Source organism: Camelina sativa, chromosome 1 (assembly GCF_030686135.1).
Source record: "Camelina sativa cultivar CO46 ecotype springtype chromosome 1, ASM3068613v1".
Taxonomy (NCBI): domain Eukaryota; kingdom Viridiplantae; phylum Streptophyta; class Magnoliopsida; order Brassicales; family Brassicaceae; genus Camelina; species Camelina sativa.
This window is the reverse complement of record NC_141880.1, coordinates 2,501-19,409: the sequence shown is the minus strand read 5'-3', so window position 1 is coordinate 19,409 and position 16,909 is coordinate 2,501. Positions and strand designations below refer to the sequence as shown.

Here is a 16,909-nt window from a genome sequence, read left to right as displayed (position 1 = left end):
AACAAGCCAGGCTGAAGATAAAATTTGTAGTATTATATTTGAGTAGTATTCTTCTTTGTTTGGTATGAAATCTTTGGAACATTGTATCTTAATCAAGGGATAAAATTGCCAGTTTTTTTTAATTACGGAAGGGATGGATGATGTACAATTTTTTACTCAACCACGCAAATCCTAAAATGTGTGCTTGGAAGCTGCTCCCTGTAGCAAACTAACCACCCTTAAGCTAAAAAAAGCTAAGCATCTCATTTTCACACTCTCTCTCTTCATTATCTATCCCCTTCTCAATCTAAAACCTCTGGGGTTCTTCTTTCTTTGTTAAGGATGACATCTTTGCTCCCAAATCCCGACCCGATTACTATACCCCTCGTCTTCAAGCTCTGCTCCTTTCCTTCGCCGCGGAGGCTCTTCTCTCTCAGGCTCAGGCTCAGGCTCAGGCGCTCCTCCATCACCCGAAACTCATCATCTCTTCCTCCGCTGGTGGTCACTGTTTCCTCTCTCTCCGCTACTGCCGCAAAACCTACCAGATGGAGAGAGAAGCCAGAGTTAGCGGAAAGCGACTCAATTTCCCTCCTCAACGAGAGGATTCGGCGTGACCTCGGCAAGAGAGAGACCGCTAGGCCAGCCATGGACTCTGAGGAGGCCGAGAAGTACATTCATATGGTCAGGGAACAACAAGAGAGGGGTTTGCAGAAGCTCAAAGGATTTAGGCAAGGTACAGAGGCTGCTGGTGCGGGTGGTTTTAGCTACAAGGTTGACCCTTACAGTCTCCTTTCCGGTGATTATGTGGTGCACAAGAAAGTAGGCATTGGGCGTTTTGTTGGGATAAAATTTGATGTCCCCAAGGATTCCTCAGAGCCCCTCGAATATGTCTTTATAGAGTATGCAGATGGCATGGCCAAGCTTCCCCTCAAACAGGCCTCACGTTTGCTCTACCGATACAATCTGTATGTCTTTCTCTTTCTAAATTGACTCAGCTCACAGTTTTTGTCTCGCTTTTGTTTGGTGCCGTGGCTCTATCTTCCTTTTGTACATTGAAAACCCCTCCTTTGCCGTCCCTGTCTTTGTCCCTTACTGCTGGTTTATTCATGTCATCATATTTGTATGTTCTGTTCCAGTCCAAATGAGTCCAAACGGCCTCGGACTTTGAGTCGGCTGAGTGACACTAGTGTTTGGGAAAGAAGAAAGACCAAAGGAAAAGTAGCAATTCAGAAAATGGTCGTTGACTTGATGGAGCTATATCTTCATAGGCTTAGACAGAAGAGATATCCTTATCCAAAAAACCCCATCATGGCTGATTTTGCTGCTCAATTTCCTTATAACGCTACACCCGACCAGAAGCAGGTATTATTGCCAGCTATCTTTTACTTTTCATCATTCATATTCCAATTTACTTAAAGCTGAGTTTTCCTTGCAGGCTTTCTTGGATGTTGAGAAGGATTTGACAGAGAGAGAAACACCTATGGACCGATTGATCTGTGGAGATGTTGGGTTTGGTAAAACTGAGGTTGCTCTACGAGCCATCTTTTGTGTGGTTTCAGCTGGAAAACAAGCTATGGTTTTAGCACCGACTATTGTATTGGCGAAGCAACATTACGATGTAATCTCAGAGCGGTTTTCCTTGTATCCACAAATCAAAGTGGGCCTTTTAAGTCGGTTTCAGGTATTGAATCACTGTTTCTGAGAAAAAAAATTTCTTCTTTGAGTTTTTCCAGATGCAAACTGGTAAACTCTACACATGTCAATGCAGAACACTCAATTTTGTTTCAGACTTTAGTGGTTGTGGGTTACATGCTGTCGGCTGTGTGTAAGTTGTTCATGGTTTTACCTGGAATTGACCATAGTCACATCTTCGACATTATGCAGACTAAAGCAGAAAAGGAGGAGTATTTGGAAATGATAAAAAATGGACATCTCGATATCATTGTGGGCACTCACTCACTTCTCGGGAGCCGTGTTGTGTACAGTAACTTAGGCCTCCTTGTGGTTGATGAGGAACAGGTTCTGCTCTATATTCATTGAAAATAAGTTGTTTATGCATAATCTTGGAATGATACTTGGATTAGTTGACGATAATGTTTTCTAACTTAACAGAGATTTGGGGTCAAGCAGAAAGAAAAGATTGCATCTTTCAAAACATCGGTGGATGTGCTTACATTATCCGCAACACCCATACCAAGGACACTGTACTTAGCTTTGACTGGATTCCGGGATGCCAGGTTGCGACATGATGTGTTTAATATTATATACGCACTGATAGAATTCGATGAGACTAATAAATAAGCCTTTTTTTCTTCTTAATGTTTTAGTCTAATCTCCACACCGCCTCCGGAGAGGATTCCAATAAAAACACATCTTTCGTCATTCCGTAAGGAAAAGGTGATAGAAGCAATAAAAAACGAGCTGGATCGTGGTGGCCAAGTTTTCTATGTCTTGCCTCGGATTAAGGGTAGAATGCGATTTGTCTTTTGCTACGTTTTCTCTTAATATGACTACCTTTGATCTTGGTCGTAACTCAGAGACTAGTATAATCAGAAACTTCTTGACCGTGGAATATTTTTTTCTCATTTCCAGCCTTTACATTTGTCCATTATCGATTTACCACTTTATTCTTCCTTATCAGGACTAGAAGAAGTGATGGATTTTCTTGAAGAAGCATTTCCAGATATTGACATTGCTATGGCACATGGAAAGGTATGTTGTGGCCTTTCTTAGCAGCACTTGACATTTGGATGCTCATTCATCCGATATAAGCACATCTCATGGATTCCTCCTAAGCACTGTTTTTGCTATCCTGCTACATTGATATATACACAGCAATACTCGAAACAACTAGAGGAAACGATGGAGAGATTTGCGCAAGGAAAGATCAAAATCCTCATATGTACTAATATCGTTGAAAGTGGACTTGATATTCAAAATGCAAATACCATAATCATTCAGGATGTTCAACAATTTGGGCTCGCTCAGTTGTACCAGGTGCCAAAGTTACCTGTTTTTCTTTATTTTGCGTCATTTCTATTGTAGTTATCTTTCACAAAAAAAGGTGAATAGCTTCTTACATTTCTTTCTTTTGTTGCGGTCAACAGTTGCGTGGAAGGGTTGGTCGGGCGGATAAAGAAGCTCATGCCTATCTATTTTATCCCGATAAATCGCTACTCTCTGATCAAGCACTGGTATTGGGGGTGACTTTATTTGTTCTATTCCCTTGGCAGACGCTGGCATGTAATGTATACGCTGACTATGCAGGAAAGGCTTAGCGCTCTTGAAGAGTGCCGTGAACTTGGACAAGGTTTCCAACTTGCGGAGAGGGATATGGGTATAAGAGGTTTTGGGACTATCTTTGGAGAACAACAGACGGGGGATGTTGGAAATGTCGGTATCGATCTCTTCTTTGAAATGCTTTTTGAGAGTCTGTCCAAGGTATATTATGATTAAAGTCTCCTTCTACATTCTCAATGATTATGACACTGATGAGCCTTATGTCTATCCTTTTTAAAATTAGGCTTGGTTATTGACTTGTGAGTCAATCTTGTTGGTTGTTTCTAGGTGGAGGAACTCCGTATTTTTTCGGTTCCATATAACCTTGTGATGGTATGTTCCATTTCAACTTGTAAGAAAGGTTTTGTTTTAGATTAAAAATTACACAAGATCAAAATGTTTCCAAGTGTATCATGAAGGCTAAGTATGATAGTTTCTAGGTCTCTTTACTTGTGCAGGAGTAACTGGAGAAGTTAAAATTTCAATGCAGTTGTTATGCCTCGAACTGTAGTAATTGATGACTTTATAATTCCTCATTTTGCTCTGTTTTCCAGATTGACATAAATATTAACCCCCGGCTTCCCTCTGAGTATGTAAATTACCTGGAAAATCCGATGGAGATCATCAATGAAGCTGAAAAAGCAGCTGAGAAAGATATGTGGAGTCTAATGCAATTCACAGAGAACCTGCGTCGCCAATATGGGAAAGAACCTTACTCCATGGAGATTATTCTAAAGAAGCTGTATGTGAGACGCATGGCAGCTGATCTTGGAGTAAACAAAATATATGCATCAGGCAAGATAGTTGTCATGAAAACAAATATGAGTAAGAAGGTGTTCAAGCTGATCACAGATTCCATGACTTGTGACGTTTACCGAAGCTCCTTGATATACGAAGGAGATCAAATAATGGTACTTTATGAGTGAATTAGTGGTATTTGTGTAATCTTTTTTTTTTCATAAGCCACGCTTAAGATGAACTTAAGGGCTTTACATGATATGCGCAGGCGGAACTTCTGTTGGAGCTACCAAGAGAACAGTTACTGAACTGGATGTTCCAGTGCTTGTCAGAACTTCATGCATCACTACCTGCTCTTATCAAATATTAGTTCCCCCTTCACAGATTCTCTTGCGTACGTCACGTGTAGGATGTGTTAAAAGAAAAGGGACTCCTCAGCACTTGTGTTGTTGTGAAGTTTTCTTCATGAAGTGAGGAGAGTAATATTTGCATAAAATATCTACAAGGGCAGCATGTAAATCAGGTACATACGTCTCAATCTGATTGCATCAACTTATTAGATTTCAACAGCGGTGACCTTTTTCCTAATCCTTTCTCTTTCCCTGTTCGCAGCAGCCACCCAAACTCGAATCTTATTTGACGAAGTCGTCTCTCCGTTCTTTGTACCGCGGTTGAGAGATTCTATGAGTTTCTCTGACGACGAAAAGTGGATTTGGAATAATTCCATTAAACAGGAGGCCATAACTCGGGCCATATTTCACGTTGAGATCGTCAACCAATTTTACGAGTTGGTAAAGTTTTGGAAATCCATGTATATTGTGGGAATTTTAATAGTGATTTTTTTTTTTTTTTTTTTTTTTTTTTTTTTTTTAATGTAAGACCGAACCGGTGATGTTAGTTTTTTTCTTCTGGATATTTGCAGCCGAACCTGATTGTGTATGGCCCAGTAAAAAGCCCATTATATGTCCTATTATATCCCCCTCAATTGTCTTCTTCTTCTTCCCTTCTCGTCCCCTTGTGAATTGCCATTGATCAATCAACCTTACGATCGGATACTCCTTCTGTTTGCGAATCTATTATTTGTATATCTCTCCTTGAAGTATTGAGATTGATGTCTTTGTCGCAGGGGAGCTCTGGTTCCATGTGTTAGGTATTTTTCCTTTCGTCGACGATGTTTTACTGATTCATCATCTTGTCTTGTGCATATAGATTGCAGAAGCTGGTTCCTCTGAATAATGATTGAAGAAGTGTGCATCCCGCACCTCACTGGTTAGTTAGTCTGTACTCTGTACCAAATAGTAATTCGTAATTCTTGCATCGACTCTCCTTTTATGACATGGGAACCGAGATCTGATCCATCTTCTGTTTTGATACGGTTTTATTGAGCTCATCTAGTGCCCTTTGACATTTCTAAGAGTTTTACTCACCAGCCATTTTCTAAATTTGTTTTTATTATCCTTGTTGTAGATGTTGTCAAACAAAAGTCTATAGATCAAAGAGACCCTCTTTCCGGGGAGCCTAAATGTGTTATCTGCAATCGTTATGGTGAATACATTTGTGACGAGACCAACGATGACGTCTGCAGCCTCGAGTGTAAAGAAACACTCCTGAGAAGAATTGACAACGCTACTAGAGTGTTTCCTGCCACAGATGAGTGCTTCTACGTTAGAGAACCAGGATCTTCTTTGGATGATGCTGAGCTGCTTAGAAGGAAGCTTGAGATTCATGTCCAAGGACAAGGAGCAGCAGTCCCTCCACCTGCCTTGACTTTCACTTCATGTGGGCTTCCTCCTAAGCTTCTTCTCAACTTAGAAACCGCTGGCTATGACTTTCCCACTCCTATCCAGATGCAAGCAATTCCAGCTGCTTTAAGCGGCAAAAGTGTGCTCGCCTCAGCCGACACCGGCTCTGGGAAAACAGCTTCTTTTCTTGTTCCTATTATTTCTCGTTGTACAACATATCGCTCTGAGTATCCCTCAGACCAGAGGTGCCCCTTGGCTATGGTTTTGGCTCCAACTAGAGAGCTCTGTGTCCAAGTTGAAGATCAGGCAAAAATGCTCGGAAAGGGACTGCCATTTAAGACTGCACTCGTTGTAGGTGGTGACCCCATGTCTGGACAACTCTACCGCATTCAACAAGGTGTTGAATTGATCATTGGTACCCCAGGCCGAGTTGTGGACCTTCTAGCAAAGCACACCATTGAAGTTGATAACATCATGATGTTTGTGCTGGATGAGGTTGACTGCATGCTTCAGAGAGGCTTCAGGGATCAGGTGATGCAAATATTTCAGGCCTTGTCACAACCGCAGGTCTTGCTGTTCTCTGCAACAGTCTCGAGTGAGGTGGAGAAGGTGGGAGGGTCTCTAGCGAAGGAAATCATTTCGGTATCGATAGGCAAACCCAACAAACCTAACAAGGCTGTCAACCAATTGGCTATTTGGGTTGATGCGAAGCAAAAGAAACAGAAACTCTTTGAGATACTGAGAAGTAAAAACCATTTCAAGCCCCCAGCTGTTGTTTATGTGAGTTCAAGGGTTGGTGCAGATCTCTTGGCTAATGCTATAACTGTTGTCACGGGGATAAAAGCTCTATCGATCCATGGGGAGAAGCCAATGAAGGAGAGGAGAGATGTGATGGGATCGTTTTTGGGTGGAGAGGTGCCCGTTCTTGTATCAACGGGAGTTCTAGGCAGAGGAGTTGACCTCTTGGTGGTAAGGCAGGTGATAGTGTTTGACATGCCTAGCACCATCAAGGAGTACATACATGTAATTGGTAGGGCCTCTAGGATGGGAGAGAAGGGCACTGCCATTTTGTTTGTGAATGAGGACGACAGGAACGTATTCCCTGATTTGGTTGCGGCTTTAAAAAGTAGTGGAGCAGCCATACCTAAGGAACTTATCAATTTGACATCCAGGGAAATGCACAACAAGAAGAAGAGGAGGGTTGGGCACTGAAATGTATGATCCCGATACTAATACTAATTTTGTAGTAAATTCAGAAAAAGGAAGACTTGAGTGCATTAACGAATATGAAGTACAAGGACAAAAGGTTTACTTTGGAAAGAAATCATTATGGACCTGTGATCTATTGAACGTTATTTGGATTACCTAAAGTTTACTTTTCTTGGAATTAAAAAGTGGAATGAATGAATTTACGCCAAGAAAGAAAAAAAAAGAAAGAAAGAAAGATAGAAAGAAAGAAGGGACTCGGGAGTATAAGAAAAGAACGCGGTTTTGGAGGAGTGCTGTAAGAAGTTTTTTATATCCGCCAACAAACTGCCATTGTCTTTTTAATAAAGTTGTGAAAAAAAGACGGACAGAACTTTGGACTTTTTGGACAACATTGAAGCCGTCAAACAAAAGATCGTCGGCACCTGCTTGCTTATCTTCCTGTCTCCTTCGCCTTGAAAGGTTTCAACTTTTCTGCTCTTTTGAATCCTTCTTCTTTCCATCTGTTTTAGATCCGATCTGGTGCATTCTCAGATCCAATCGATTCCTTTTTATTTCATCTTCTATCGCCCCACCCCCCTATTATGTACACTTTGCCTTCTGCTTCCGTTTATCCTTGCGCTCACTCTTTCACGCTCTCTGTCATCTTCTCACGGTCACGTGAGATTGTCTGGATATATATAATCATCTCTTAAATCTTGTTTTTTTTCCTCATGAAGAATATTTTAGGTGTTCATAACTCAAATCATTGAATAATTCAATTCATTTTGTGTCCCAGCTGCACCTCTTGAAGCAATTAGAAAGGAACGAGCTTTAAATCATGGGGGACTCTTCGAGTTCAACCTCTTGGAGCAGTCAAAAGGAGACGGAAGATGATCGGATGATTGCTCTTATGTTATCTGAAGAGTACAGTAAACTAGATGGTGCAGTCGGCAGACGCCTCTCCAATCTTGCTCCCGTACCTGTAAGCTTTTTTCTAGTACCAACAAATACAAGGAATGTAGTATTATTGGTTAGATATTTAATTTGTACATAATGAAACCATCCTAGCTCTTTCCATCTCTCACTCCGTCTAAATATAAGTTCTTGGTTTCCAGCATGTTCCACGGATTAATTCTTATATTCCCAACTTAAGTGATGCTACCTTGGATCATCAACGCCTTCTTCAAAGGTATTTCTCATGTTCACTTCTTCCCCTTTCTCAGTATACATTTCTGATGGTCACTTCTTCCCCTTTCTCAATATAGATAGGACACTCACTCGTTATTGTGAATATGTTTGTGTAATTATTGTGTGATGTTTACTCTTAAAAAGACAAGCTGAGAGTGATTATGTAGGATGCTTTTTTTTAATAATTTAATTAACTTTAATTGACTTTGCAGACTCAATGTGTACGGTTTGTGTGAGTTGAAGGTCTCTGGTGATGGAAACTGCCAGGTGAATGGATGCTACATTTAAACCAATCTGTCATTCATTATGCTATCTCTCTCCGGTTTGTGACCAATCTTATTGAGAATAATGTCTTTTCAGTTTCGAGCACTTTCTGACCAATTATACCGATCTTCAAAGTACCACAAACAAGTTAGGGGAGAAGTTGTAAAACAGGTGAGGTGTCTTATGAGTTCTAAGCCATTGTCGCAGTTGGAGTTTTTCTTTTGCGTGATAGATATTTGTTTCAAAAGTAGGTGTACAGTGTACACATCCTTCTTCTTATCTCATTTTCTAATTGCTCTTCTCCCTTCTAATTTCAGCTCAAAGACAATCGGTCTATGTATGCAAGTTATGTTCCAATGAAATACAAACGATATTACAAGAGGATGGCAAAGTATGTTCTGCAAACATATTATTTTCTAATTAAGCTTCTAAATTCTTTTTTTTTTGTTTAAGAAATGTTTCAAAACTAAATCACAGACTTGGAGAATGGGGAGACCATATTACCTTACAAGCAGCGGCTGATAGCGTAAGTTTACTTTTTGTCTCAATACTATCTACAACACTAATATACGTAAAGACACTTTAAATAATTATCTTTGCATTGTTCTCATGTCATCGTGCTCTAATTCTCAACTCTCAAGAAAACACTTACGTTTCTTTTGTTATTATCTCGTCTTCTTCATGTATTTATTTTCTCTCCTTATGGATTACATAAATAGGTGAACATTTCACATATCCTGTGAAGACATGTAACGTAACCACATACAAAATAACCAATAATTTCGTGTAGTTTTCCTTTTCCTGTTTCTTACAAAATTTCCTTTGTATCTCCCTTTGTGCAGTTTTCAGCAAAGATATGTCTGCTGACATCCTTTAGAGACACTTGCTTCATTGAAATTATACCTCAATACCAAGAACCTAAGCGTGGTTAGACTACAATATTTTTTTCCTTTCACCTTCACATAATGCTATTTGATCTGAAGTGACATATGATAAATGAAGTGTTACAAAGTTGTGACTATTTATGTTTGCAACTGTGCAGAGTTATGGTTAAGTTTCTGGTCAGAGGTGCATTATAACTCTTTATACGATATTCAAGGTTTGTTTTGTGCTTTGGAAATGTAACGAAATGGTAGCTATGTCCTTGATGACACTGATTATGATCTTCCTTTCTGAGTGTAGTTGCTCCAGTTCAGCAGAAGCCAAAGAGAAAACATTGGTTGTTCTAAAAGGCATGCCTCTCACACGTCCCATATTAAGACCTTTAACTCTTTCTCGTACATTTGTGCATAAAGCATATTCTCGTATATCATAACTCTTTCTTCACACTTCTCTCTGTATACATACGAACTAGCTTGAGCTCTAACATTTCTAAGCCGAAATAAGGTAGTGGGACCAAGGCAAAGAAAATATGACAGTTTCAATAACCTCAGGGGAATAGAATCTCAGAATTCGATTAAAGCTTGTGAGCTCCAGATAATGGGGAAGTTTTCGGTTGATATGAGACTTGGATTGTCATGACTTATCCAGGCCAAATTATGTCATCCAATGATTTTCATTTGTGTTAGGTTTCACCTATACTATAACATCTTGTAACGTCTTTTGGTTGTATTGAAAATTGAATCATACTTTAAATTCCACATGCGCACAATAGGATTTATAGCTCTTTGTCCAAGATTCAATCCTTATAATTGGAGTCTTTACTGGACTTTCTTTTTCTTTCAAAGTCTCCATCTTTTCTGGTTAATGTTCTATACATTGTTCAGACGCTAATGAGTCCTTTGACCAACACAAATAAGCTCGGAGTAGCAACTCTTATTATTATAGTGATATTACTTTATTTAGAAATTATTAAAAGATGTTATAAAGTTTATGGTTTTGGAATTAGAATTTGTAATATTTAGAAAACATAAATAAATTACAAATACTATAAACAAATTAACTTATAGTTTTTATCTTTTAACATACGCAACTATGAAACAGAGTCCACGTACAGTTTGGTAAACCTCTTCTAATATAATTAAGAGTTACAAAAAAAAAAAAGCATGCAACTCATTCCAGAATAAGTATTTCTTATGTCATAATTCCTAGACTAAACCTAACATTTGGATAGTTTAATGCTAGGACAATATCAATAGGTTATTTAGCTTCATTTAATAAACACATTATATGATAGAGCTTTAATTTAGATGGCTCCATGATTTTAGAGCTTTTGATATATGTATTTTCATAAGCTTTCATTTAGGTTGCCGTTTTAATATGATCACAAAATTAAAACGCATTAGGATCCGTAACCCGGAATTAATCCGGATCCCGATCCGGGTCCATGTTCTCTCTCACGCTCCTCTTTGGGTAATATAATATAGACGTTACAAAGCTTATTTAGATCCAACGGCTCTTATTCATCTAAATTCAAATTCTCCCCAATTTACATACACACTCTCCTTCTCTCTCTCGCTCTCTTTGATTCAGAATTTTCGGTTCTCTCGTTCTTTGGGTTCTTTAGCGCAGATCCACCATTGAAGGAGGTATTATGTTCCGTTTCTGTAGTCGTAATTGTGACTTGTGCTTACAGATTCATGATTGATTTGTGATTTTTGTTTGATTCCTTTTCTTTTGATGGTTTCGCTGATCATCTATGATTTTTGTTTGATTCCCTAAACCCTATGTGTTTAAATCCTATACCCTATAAACCCTATGTTTCTATGTACCCCAAAAATCATAGATGATCAGCGAAACCATCAAAAGAAAAGGAATCAAACAAAAATCACAAATCAATCATGAATCTGTAAGCACAAGTCACAATTACGACTATAGAAACGGAACATAATACCTCCTTCAATGGTGGATCTGCGCTAAAGAACCCAAAGAACGAGAGAACCGAAAATTCTGAATCAAAGAGAGCGAGAGAGAGAAGGAGAGTGTGTATGTAAATTGGGGAGAATTTGAATTTAGATGAATAAGAGCCGTTGGATCTAAATAAGCTTTGTAACGTCTATATTATATTACCCAAAGAGGAGCGTGAGAGAGAACATGGACCCGGATCGGGATCCGGATTAATTCCGGGTTACGGATCCTAATGCGTTTTAATTTTGTGATCATATTAAAACGGCAACCTAAATGAAAGCTTATGAAAATACATATATCAAAAGCTCTAAAATCATGGAGCCATCTAAATTAAAGCTCTATCATATAATGTGTTTATTAAATGAAGCTAAATAACCTATTGATATTGTCCTAGCATTAAACTATCCAAATGTTAGGTTTAGTCTAGGAATTATGACATAAGAAATACTTATTCTGGAATGAGTTGCATGCTTTTTTTTTTTTGTAACTCTTAATTATATTAGAAGAGGTTTACCAAACTGTACGTGGACTCTGTTTCATAGTTGCGTATGTTAAAAGATAAAAACTATAAGTTAATTTGTTTATAGTATTTGTAATTTATTTATGTTTTCTAAATATTACAAATTCTAATTCCAAAACCATAAACTTTATAACATCTTTTAATAATTTCTAAATAAAGTAATATCACTATAATAATAAGAGTTGCTACTCCGAGCTTATTTGTGTTGGTCAAAGGACTCATTAGCGTCTGAACAATGTATAGAACATTAACCAGAAAAGATGGAGACTTTGAAAGAAAAAGAAAGTCCAGTAAAGACTCCAATTATAAGGATTGAATCTTGGACAAAGAGCTATAAATCCTATTGTGCGCATGTGGAATTTAAAGTATGATTCAATTTTCAATACAACCAAAAGACGTTACAAGATGTTATAGTATAGGTGAAACCTAACACAAATGAAAATCATTGGATGACATAATTTGGCCTGGATAAGTCATGACAATCCAAGTCTCATATCAACCGAAAACTTCCCCATTATCTGGAGCTCACAAGCTTTAATCGAATTCTGAGATTCTATTCCCCTGAGGTTATTGAAACTGTCATATTTTCTTTGCCTTGGTCCCACTACCTTATTTCGGCTTAGAAATGTTAGAGCTCAAGCTAGTTCGTATGTATACAGAGAGAAGTGTGAAGAAAGAGTTATGATATACGAGAATATGCTTTATGCACAAATGTACGAGAAAGAGTTAAAGGTCTTAATATGGGACGTGTGAGAGGCATGCCTTTTAGAACAACCAATGTTTTCTCTTTGGCTTCTGCTGAACTGGAGCAACTACACTCAGAAAGGAAGATCATAATCAGTGTCATCAAGGACATAGCTACCATTTCGTTACATTTCCAAAGCACAAAACAAACCTTGAATATCGTATAAAGAGTTATAATGCACCTCTGACCAGAAACTTAACCATAACTCTGCACAGTTGCAAACATAAATAGTCACAACTTTGTAACACTTCATTTATCATATGTCACTTCAGATCAAATAGCATTATGTGAAGGTGAAAGGAAAAAAATATTGTAGTCTAACCACGCTTAGGTTCTTGGTATTGAGGTATAATTTCAATGAAGCAAGTGTCTCTAAAGGATGTCAGCAGACATATCTTTGCTGAAAACTGCACAAAGGGAGATACAAAGGAAATTTTGTAAGAAACAGGAAAAGGAAAACTACACGAAATTATTGGTTATTTTGTATGTGGTTACGTTACATGTCTTCACAGGATATGTGAAATGTTCACCTATTTATGTAATCCATAAGGAGAGAAAATAAATACATGAAGAAGACGAGATAATAACAAAAGAAACGTAAGTGTTTTCTTGAGAGTTGAGAATTAGAGCACGATGACATGAGAACAATGCAAAGATAATTATTTAAAGTGTCTTTACGTATATTAGTGTTGTAGATAGTATTGAGACAAAAAGTAAACTTACGCTATCAGCCGCTGCTTGTAAGGTAATATGGTCTCCCCATTCTCCAAGTCTGTGATTTAGTTTTGAAACATTTCTTAAACAAAAAAAAAAGAATTTAGAAGCTTAATTAGAAAATAATATGTTTGCAGAACATACTTTGCCATCCTCTTGTAATATCGTTTGTATTTCATTGGAACATAACTTGCATACATAGACCGATTGTCTTTGAGCTGAAATTAGAAGGGAGAAGAGCAATTAGAAAATGAGATAAGAAGAAGGATGTGTACACTGTACACCTACTTTTGAAACAAATATCTATCACGCAAAAGAAAAACTCCAACTGCGACAATGGCTTAGAACTCATAAGACACCTCACCTGTTTTACAACTTCTCCCCTAACTTGTTTGTGGTACTTTGAAGATCGGTATAATTGGTCAGAAAGTGCTCGAAACTGAAAAGACATTATTCTCAATAAGATTGGTCACAAACCGGAGAGAGATAGCATAATGAATGACAGATTGGTTTAAATGTAGCATCCATTCACCTGGCAGTTTCCATCACCAGAGACCTTCAACTCACACAAACCGTACACATTGAGTCTGCAAAGTCAATTAAAGTTAATTAAATTATTAAAAAAAAGCATCCTACATAATCACTCTCAGCTTGTCTTTTTAAGAGTAAACATCACACAATAATTACACAAACATATTCACAATAACGAGTGAGTGTCCTATCTATATTGAGAAAGGGGAAGAAGTGACCATCAGAAATGTATACTGAGAAAGGGGAAGAAGTGAACATGAGAAATACCTTTGAAGAAGGCGTTGATGATCCAAGGTAGCATCACTTAAGTTGGGAATATAAGAATTAATCCGTGGAACATGCTGGAAACCAAGAACTTATATTTAGACGGAGTGAGAGATGGAAAGAGCTAGGATGGTTTCATTATGTACAAATTAAATATCTAACCAATAATACTACATTCCTTGTATTTGTTGGTACTAGAAAAAAGCTTACAGGTACGGGAGCAAGATTGGAGAGGCGTCTGCCGACTGCACCATCTAGTTTACTGTACTCTTCAGATAACATAAGAGCAATCATCCGATCATCTTCCGTCTCCTTTTGACTGCTCCAAGAGGTTGAACTCGAAGAGTCCCCCATGATTTAAAGCTCGTTCCTTTCTAATTGCTTCAAGAGGTGCAGCTGGGACACAAAATGAATTGAATTATTCAATGATTTGAGTTATGAACACCTAAAATATTCTTCATGAGGAAAAAAAACAAGATTTAAGAGATGATTATATATATCCAGACAATCTCACGTGACCGTGAGAAGATGACAGAGAGCGTGAAAGAGTGAGCGCAAGGATAAACGGAAGCAGAAGGCAAAGTGTACATAATAGGGGGGTGGGGCGATAGAAGATGAAATAAAAAGGAATCGATTGGATCTGAGAATGCACCAGATCGGATCTAAAACAGATGGAAAGAAGAAGGATTCAAAAGAGCAGAAAAGTTGAAACCTTTCAAGGCGAAGGAGACAGGAAGATAAGCAAGCAGGTGCCGACGATCTTTTGTTTGACGGCTTCAATGTTGTCCAAAAAGTCCAAAGTTCTGTCCGTCTTTTTTTCACAACTTTATTAAAAAGACAATGGCAGTTTGTTGGCGGATATAAAAAACTTCTTACAGCACTCCTCCAAAACCGCGTTCTTTTCTTATACTCCCGAGTCCCTTCTTTCTTTCTATCTTTCTTTCTTTCTTTTTTTTTCTTTCTTGGCGTAAATTCATTCATTCCACTTTTTAATTCCAAGAAAAGTAAACTTTAGGTAATCCAAATAACGTTCAATAGATCACAGGTCCATAATGATTTCTTTCCAAAGTAAACCTTTTGTCCTTGTACTTCATATTCGTTAATGCACTCAAGTCTTCCTTTTTCTGAATTTACTACAAAATTAGTATTAGTATCGGGATCATACATTTCAGTGCCCAACCCTCCTCTTCTTCTTGTTGTGCATTTCCCTGGATGTCAAATTGATAAGTTCCTTAGGTATGGCTGCTCCACTACTTTTTAAAGCCGCAACCAAATCAGGGAATACGTTCCTGTCGTCCTCATTCACAAACAAAATGGCAGTGCCCTTCTCTCCCATCCTAGAGGCCCTACCAATTACATGTATGTACTCCTTGATGGTGCTAGGCATGTCAAACACTATCACCTGCCTTACCACCAAGAGGTCAACTCCTCTGCCTAGAACTCCCGTTGATACAAGAACGGGCACCTCTCCACCCAAAAACGATCCCATCACATCTCTCCTCTCCTTCATTGGCTTCTCCCCATGGATCGATAGAGCTTTTATCCCCGTGACAACAGTTATAGCATTAGCCAAGAGATCTGCACCAACCCTTGAACTCACATAAACAACAGCTGGGGGCTTGAAATGGTTTTTACTTCTCAGTATCTCAAAGAGTTTCTGTTTCTTTTGCTTCGCATCAACCCAAATAGCCAATTGGTTGACAGCCTTGTTAGGTTTGTTGGGTTTGCCTATCGATACCGAAATGATTTCCTTCGCTAGAGACCCTCCCACCTTCTCCACCTCACTCGAGACTGTTGCAGAGAACAGCAAGACCTGCGGTTGTGACAAGGCCTGAAATATTTGCATCACCTGATCCCTGAAGCCTCTCTGAAGCATGCAGTCAACCTCATCCAGCACAAACATCATGATGTTATCAACTTCAATGGTGTGCTTTGCTAGAAGGTCCACAACTCGGCCTGGGGTACCAATGATCAATTCAACACCTTGTTGAATGCGGTAGAGTTGTCCAGACATGGGGTCACCACCTACAACGAGTGCAGTCTTAAATGGCAGTCCCTTTCCGAGCATTTTTGCCTGATCTTCAACTTGGACACAGAGCTCTCTAGTTGGAGCCAAAACCATAGCCAAGGGGCACCTCTGGTCTGAGGGATACTCAGAGCGATATGTTGTACAACGAGAAATAATAGGAACAAGAAAAGAAGCTGTTTTCCCAGAGCCGGTGTCGGCTGAGGCGAGCACACTTTTGCCGCTTAAAGCAGCTGGAATTGCTTGCATCTGGATAGGAGTGGGAAAGTCATAGCCAGCGGTTTCTAAGTTGAGAAGAAGCTTAGGAGGAAGCCCACATGAAGTGAAAGTCAAGGCAGGTGGAGGGACTGCTGCTCCTTGTCCTTGGACATGAATCTCAAGCTTCCTTCTAAGCAGCTCAGCATCATCCAAAGAAGATCCTGGTTCTCTAACGTAGAAGCACTCATCTGTGGCAGGAAACACTCTAGTAGCGTTGTCAATTCTTCTCAGGAGTGTTTCTTTACACTCTAGTAGGGTTTAGGGTTTAGGGTTTAGGGTTTAGGGTTTAGGGTTTAGGGTTTAGGGTTTAGGGTTTAGGGTTTAGGGTTTAGGGTTTAGGGTTTAGGGTTTAGGGTTTAGGGTTTAGGGTTTAGGGTTTAGGGTTTAGGGTTTAGGGTTTAGGGTTTAGGGTTTAGGGTTTAGGGTTTAGGGTTTAGGGTTTAGGGTTTAGGGTTTAGGGTTTAGGGTTTAGGGTTTAGGGTTTAGGGTTTAGGGTTTAGGGTTTAGGGTTTAGGGTTTAGGGTTTAGGGTTTAGGGTTTAGGGTTTAGGGTTTAGGGTTTAGGGTTTAGGGTTTAGGGTTTAGGGTTTAGGGTTTAGGGTTTAGGGTTTAGGGTTTAGGGTTTAG

General features: G+C 38.9%; 4 protein-coding genes and 1 pseudogene across 8 annotated transcripts; 3 read left to right on the top strand and 2 right to left on the bottom strand.

Annotated features, from left to right (window-relative positions):
* Positions 1 to 130: 130 nt before the first annotated feature.
* On the top strand, positions 131 to 4,988 carry LOC147949401 (putative ATP-dependent helicase At3g02060, chloroplastic). Of its 2 annotated transcripts, none has more exons than XM_087449688.1 (14): positions 131 to 944; positions 1,116 to 1,341; positions 1,415 to 1,660; positions 1,864 to 1,998; positions 2,092 to 2,216; positions 2,307 to 2,446; positions 2,621 to 2,691; positions 2,815 to 2,976; positions 3,087 to 3,173; positions 3,247 to 3,420; positions 3,547 to 3,591; positions 3,813 to 4,169; positions 4,265 to 4,519; positions 4,612 to 4,988. In XM_087449688.1, exons 1-13 carry the CDS (start codon positions 322 to 324, stop codon positions 4,364 to 4,366), a joined length of 2,493 nt encoding a protein of 830 aa, XP_087305814.1. In that variant the 5' UTR covers positions 131 to 321; the 3' UTR covers positions 4,367 to 4,519; positions 4,612 to 4,988. The 2 variants fall into 2 exon arrangements, with proteins under 2 accessions (XP_087305814.1, XP_087305823.1); XM_087449697.1 differs by having other exon boundaries at positions 192 to 944; positions 4,609 to 4,988.
* On the top strand, positions 4,985 to 7,108 carry LOC147949400 (DEAD-box ATP-dependent RNA helicase 41-like). 2 transcript variants are annotated; one of them, XM_087449727.1, is made up of 3 exons: positions 4,985 to 5,078; positions 5,206 to 5,265; positions 5,464 to 7,108. In XM_087449727.1, the coding sequence occupies exons 2-3, from the start codon at positions 5,232 to 5,234 to the stop codon at positions 6,948 to 6,950; spliced, it is 1,521 nt and encodes a 506-aa protein (XP_087305853.1). In that variant the 5' UTR covers positions 4,985 to 5,078; positions 5,206 to 5,231; the 3' UTR covers positions 6,951 to 7,108. The 2 variants fall into 2 exon arrangements, with proteins under 2 accessions (XP_087305853.1, XP_087305843.1); XM_087449717.1 differs by having other exon boundaries at positions 5,006 to 5,265.
* Positions 7,109 to 7,361: 253 nt separating this feature from the next.
* On the top strand, positions 7,362 to 10,013 carry LOC147949399 (OVARIAN TUMOR DOMAIN-containing deubiquitinating enzyme 12-like). Its single transcript, XM_087449735.1, has 10 exons — positions 7,362 to 7,604; positions 7,723 to 7,908; positions 8,042 to 8,115; positions 8,327 to 8,381; positions 8,475 to 8,549; positions 8,696 to 8,769; positions 8,856 to 8,904; positions 9,221 to 9,305; positions 9,421 to 9,477; positions 9,561 to 10,013. Exons 2-10 carry the CDS (start codon positions 7,765 to 7,767, stop codon positions 9,605 to 9,607), a joined length of 660 nt encoding a protein of 219 aa, XP_087305861.1. The 5' UTR covers positions 7,362 to 7,604; positions 7,723 to 7,764; the 3' UTR covers positions 9,608 to 10,013.
* Positions 10,014 to 12,104: 2,091 nt separating this feature from the next.
* LOC104773482 (OVARIAN TUMOR DOMAIN-containing deubiquitinating enzyme 12) lies at positions 12,105 to 14,928 on the bottom strand. 2 transcript variants are annotated; one of them, XM_087449680.1, is made up of 10 exons: positions 14,712 to 14,928; positions 14,210 to 14,395; positions 14,003 to 14,076; positions 13,737 to 13,791; positions 13,569 to 13,643; positions 13,349 to 13,422; positions 13,214 to 13,262; positions 12,813 to 12,897; positions 12,641 to 12,697; positions 12,105 to 12,557 (listed from the first exon to the last, which is right to left on the bottom strand). In XM_087449680.1, exons 2-10 carry the CDS (start codon positions 14,351 to 14,353, stop codon positions 12,511 to 12,513), a joined length of 660 nt encoding a protein of 219 aa, XP_087305806.1. In that variant the 5' UTR covers positions 14,354 to 14,395; positions 14,712 to 14,928; the 3' UTR covers positions 12,105 to 12,510. The 2 variants fall into 2 exon arrangements, with proteins under 2 accessions (XP_087305806.1, XP_087305809.1); XM_087449683.1 differs by having other exon boundaries at positions 14,514 to 14,750.
* Positions 14,929 to 15,009: 81 nt separating this feature from the next.
* Positions 15,010 to 16,517, bottom strand: LOC109131760 (DEAD-box ATP-dependent RNA helicase 41 pseudogene; annotated as a pseudogene). The gene has a single exon (XR_015556542.1). The product of XR_015556542.1 is annotated as a DEAD-box ATP-dependent RNA helicase 41 pseudogene (transcript).
* Positions 16,518 to 16,909: the final 392 nt, after the last annotated feature.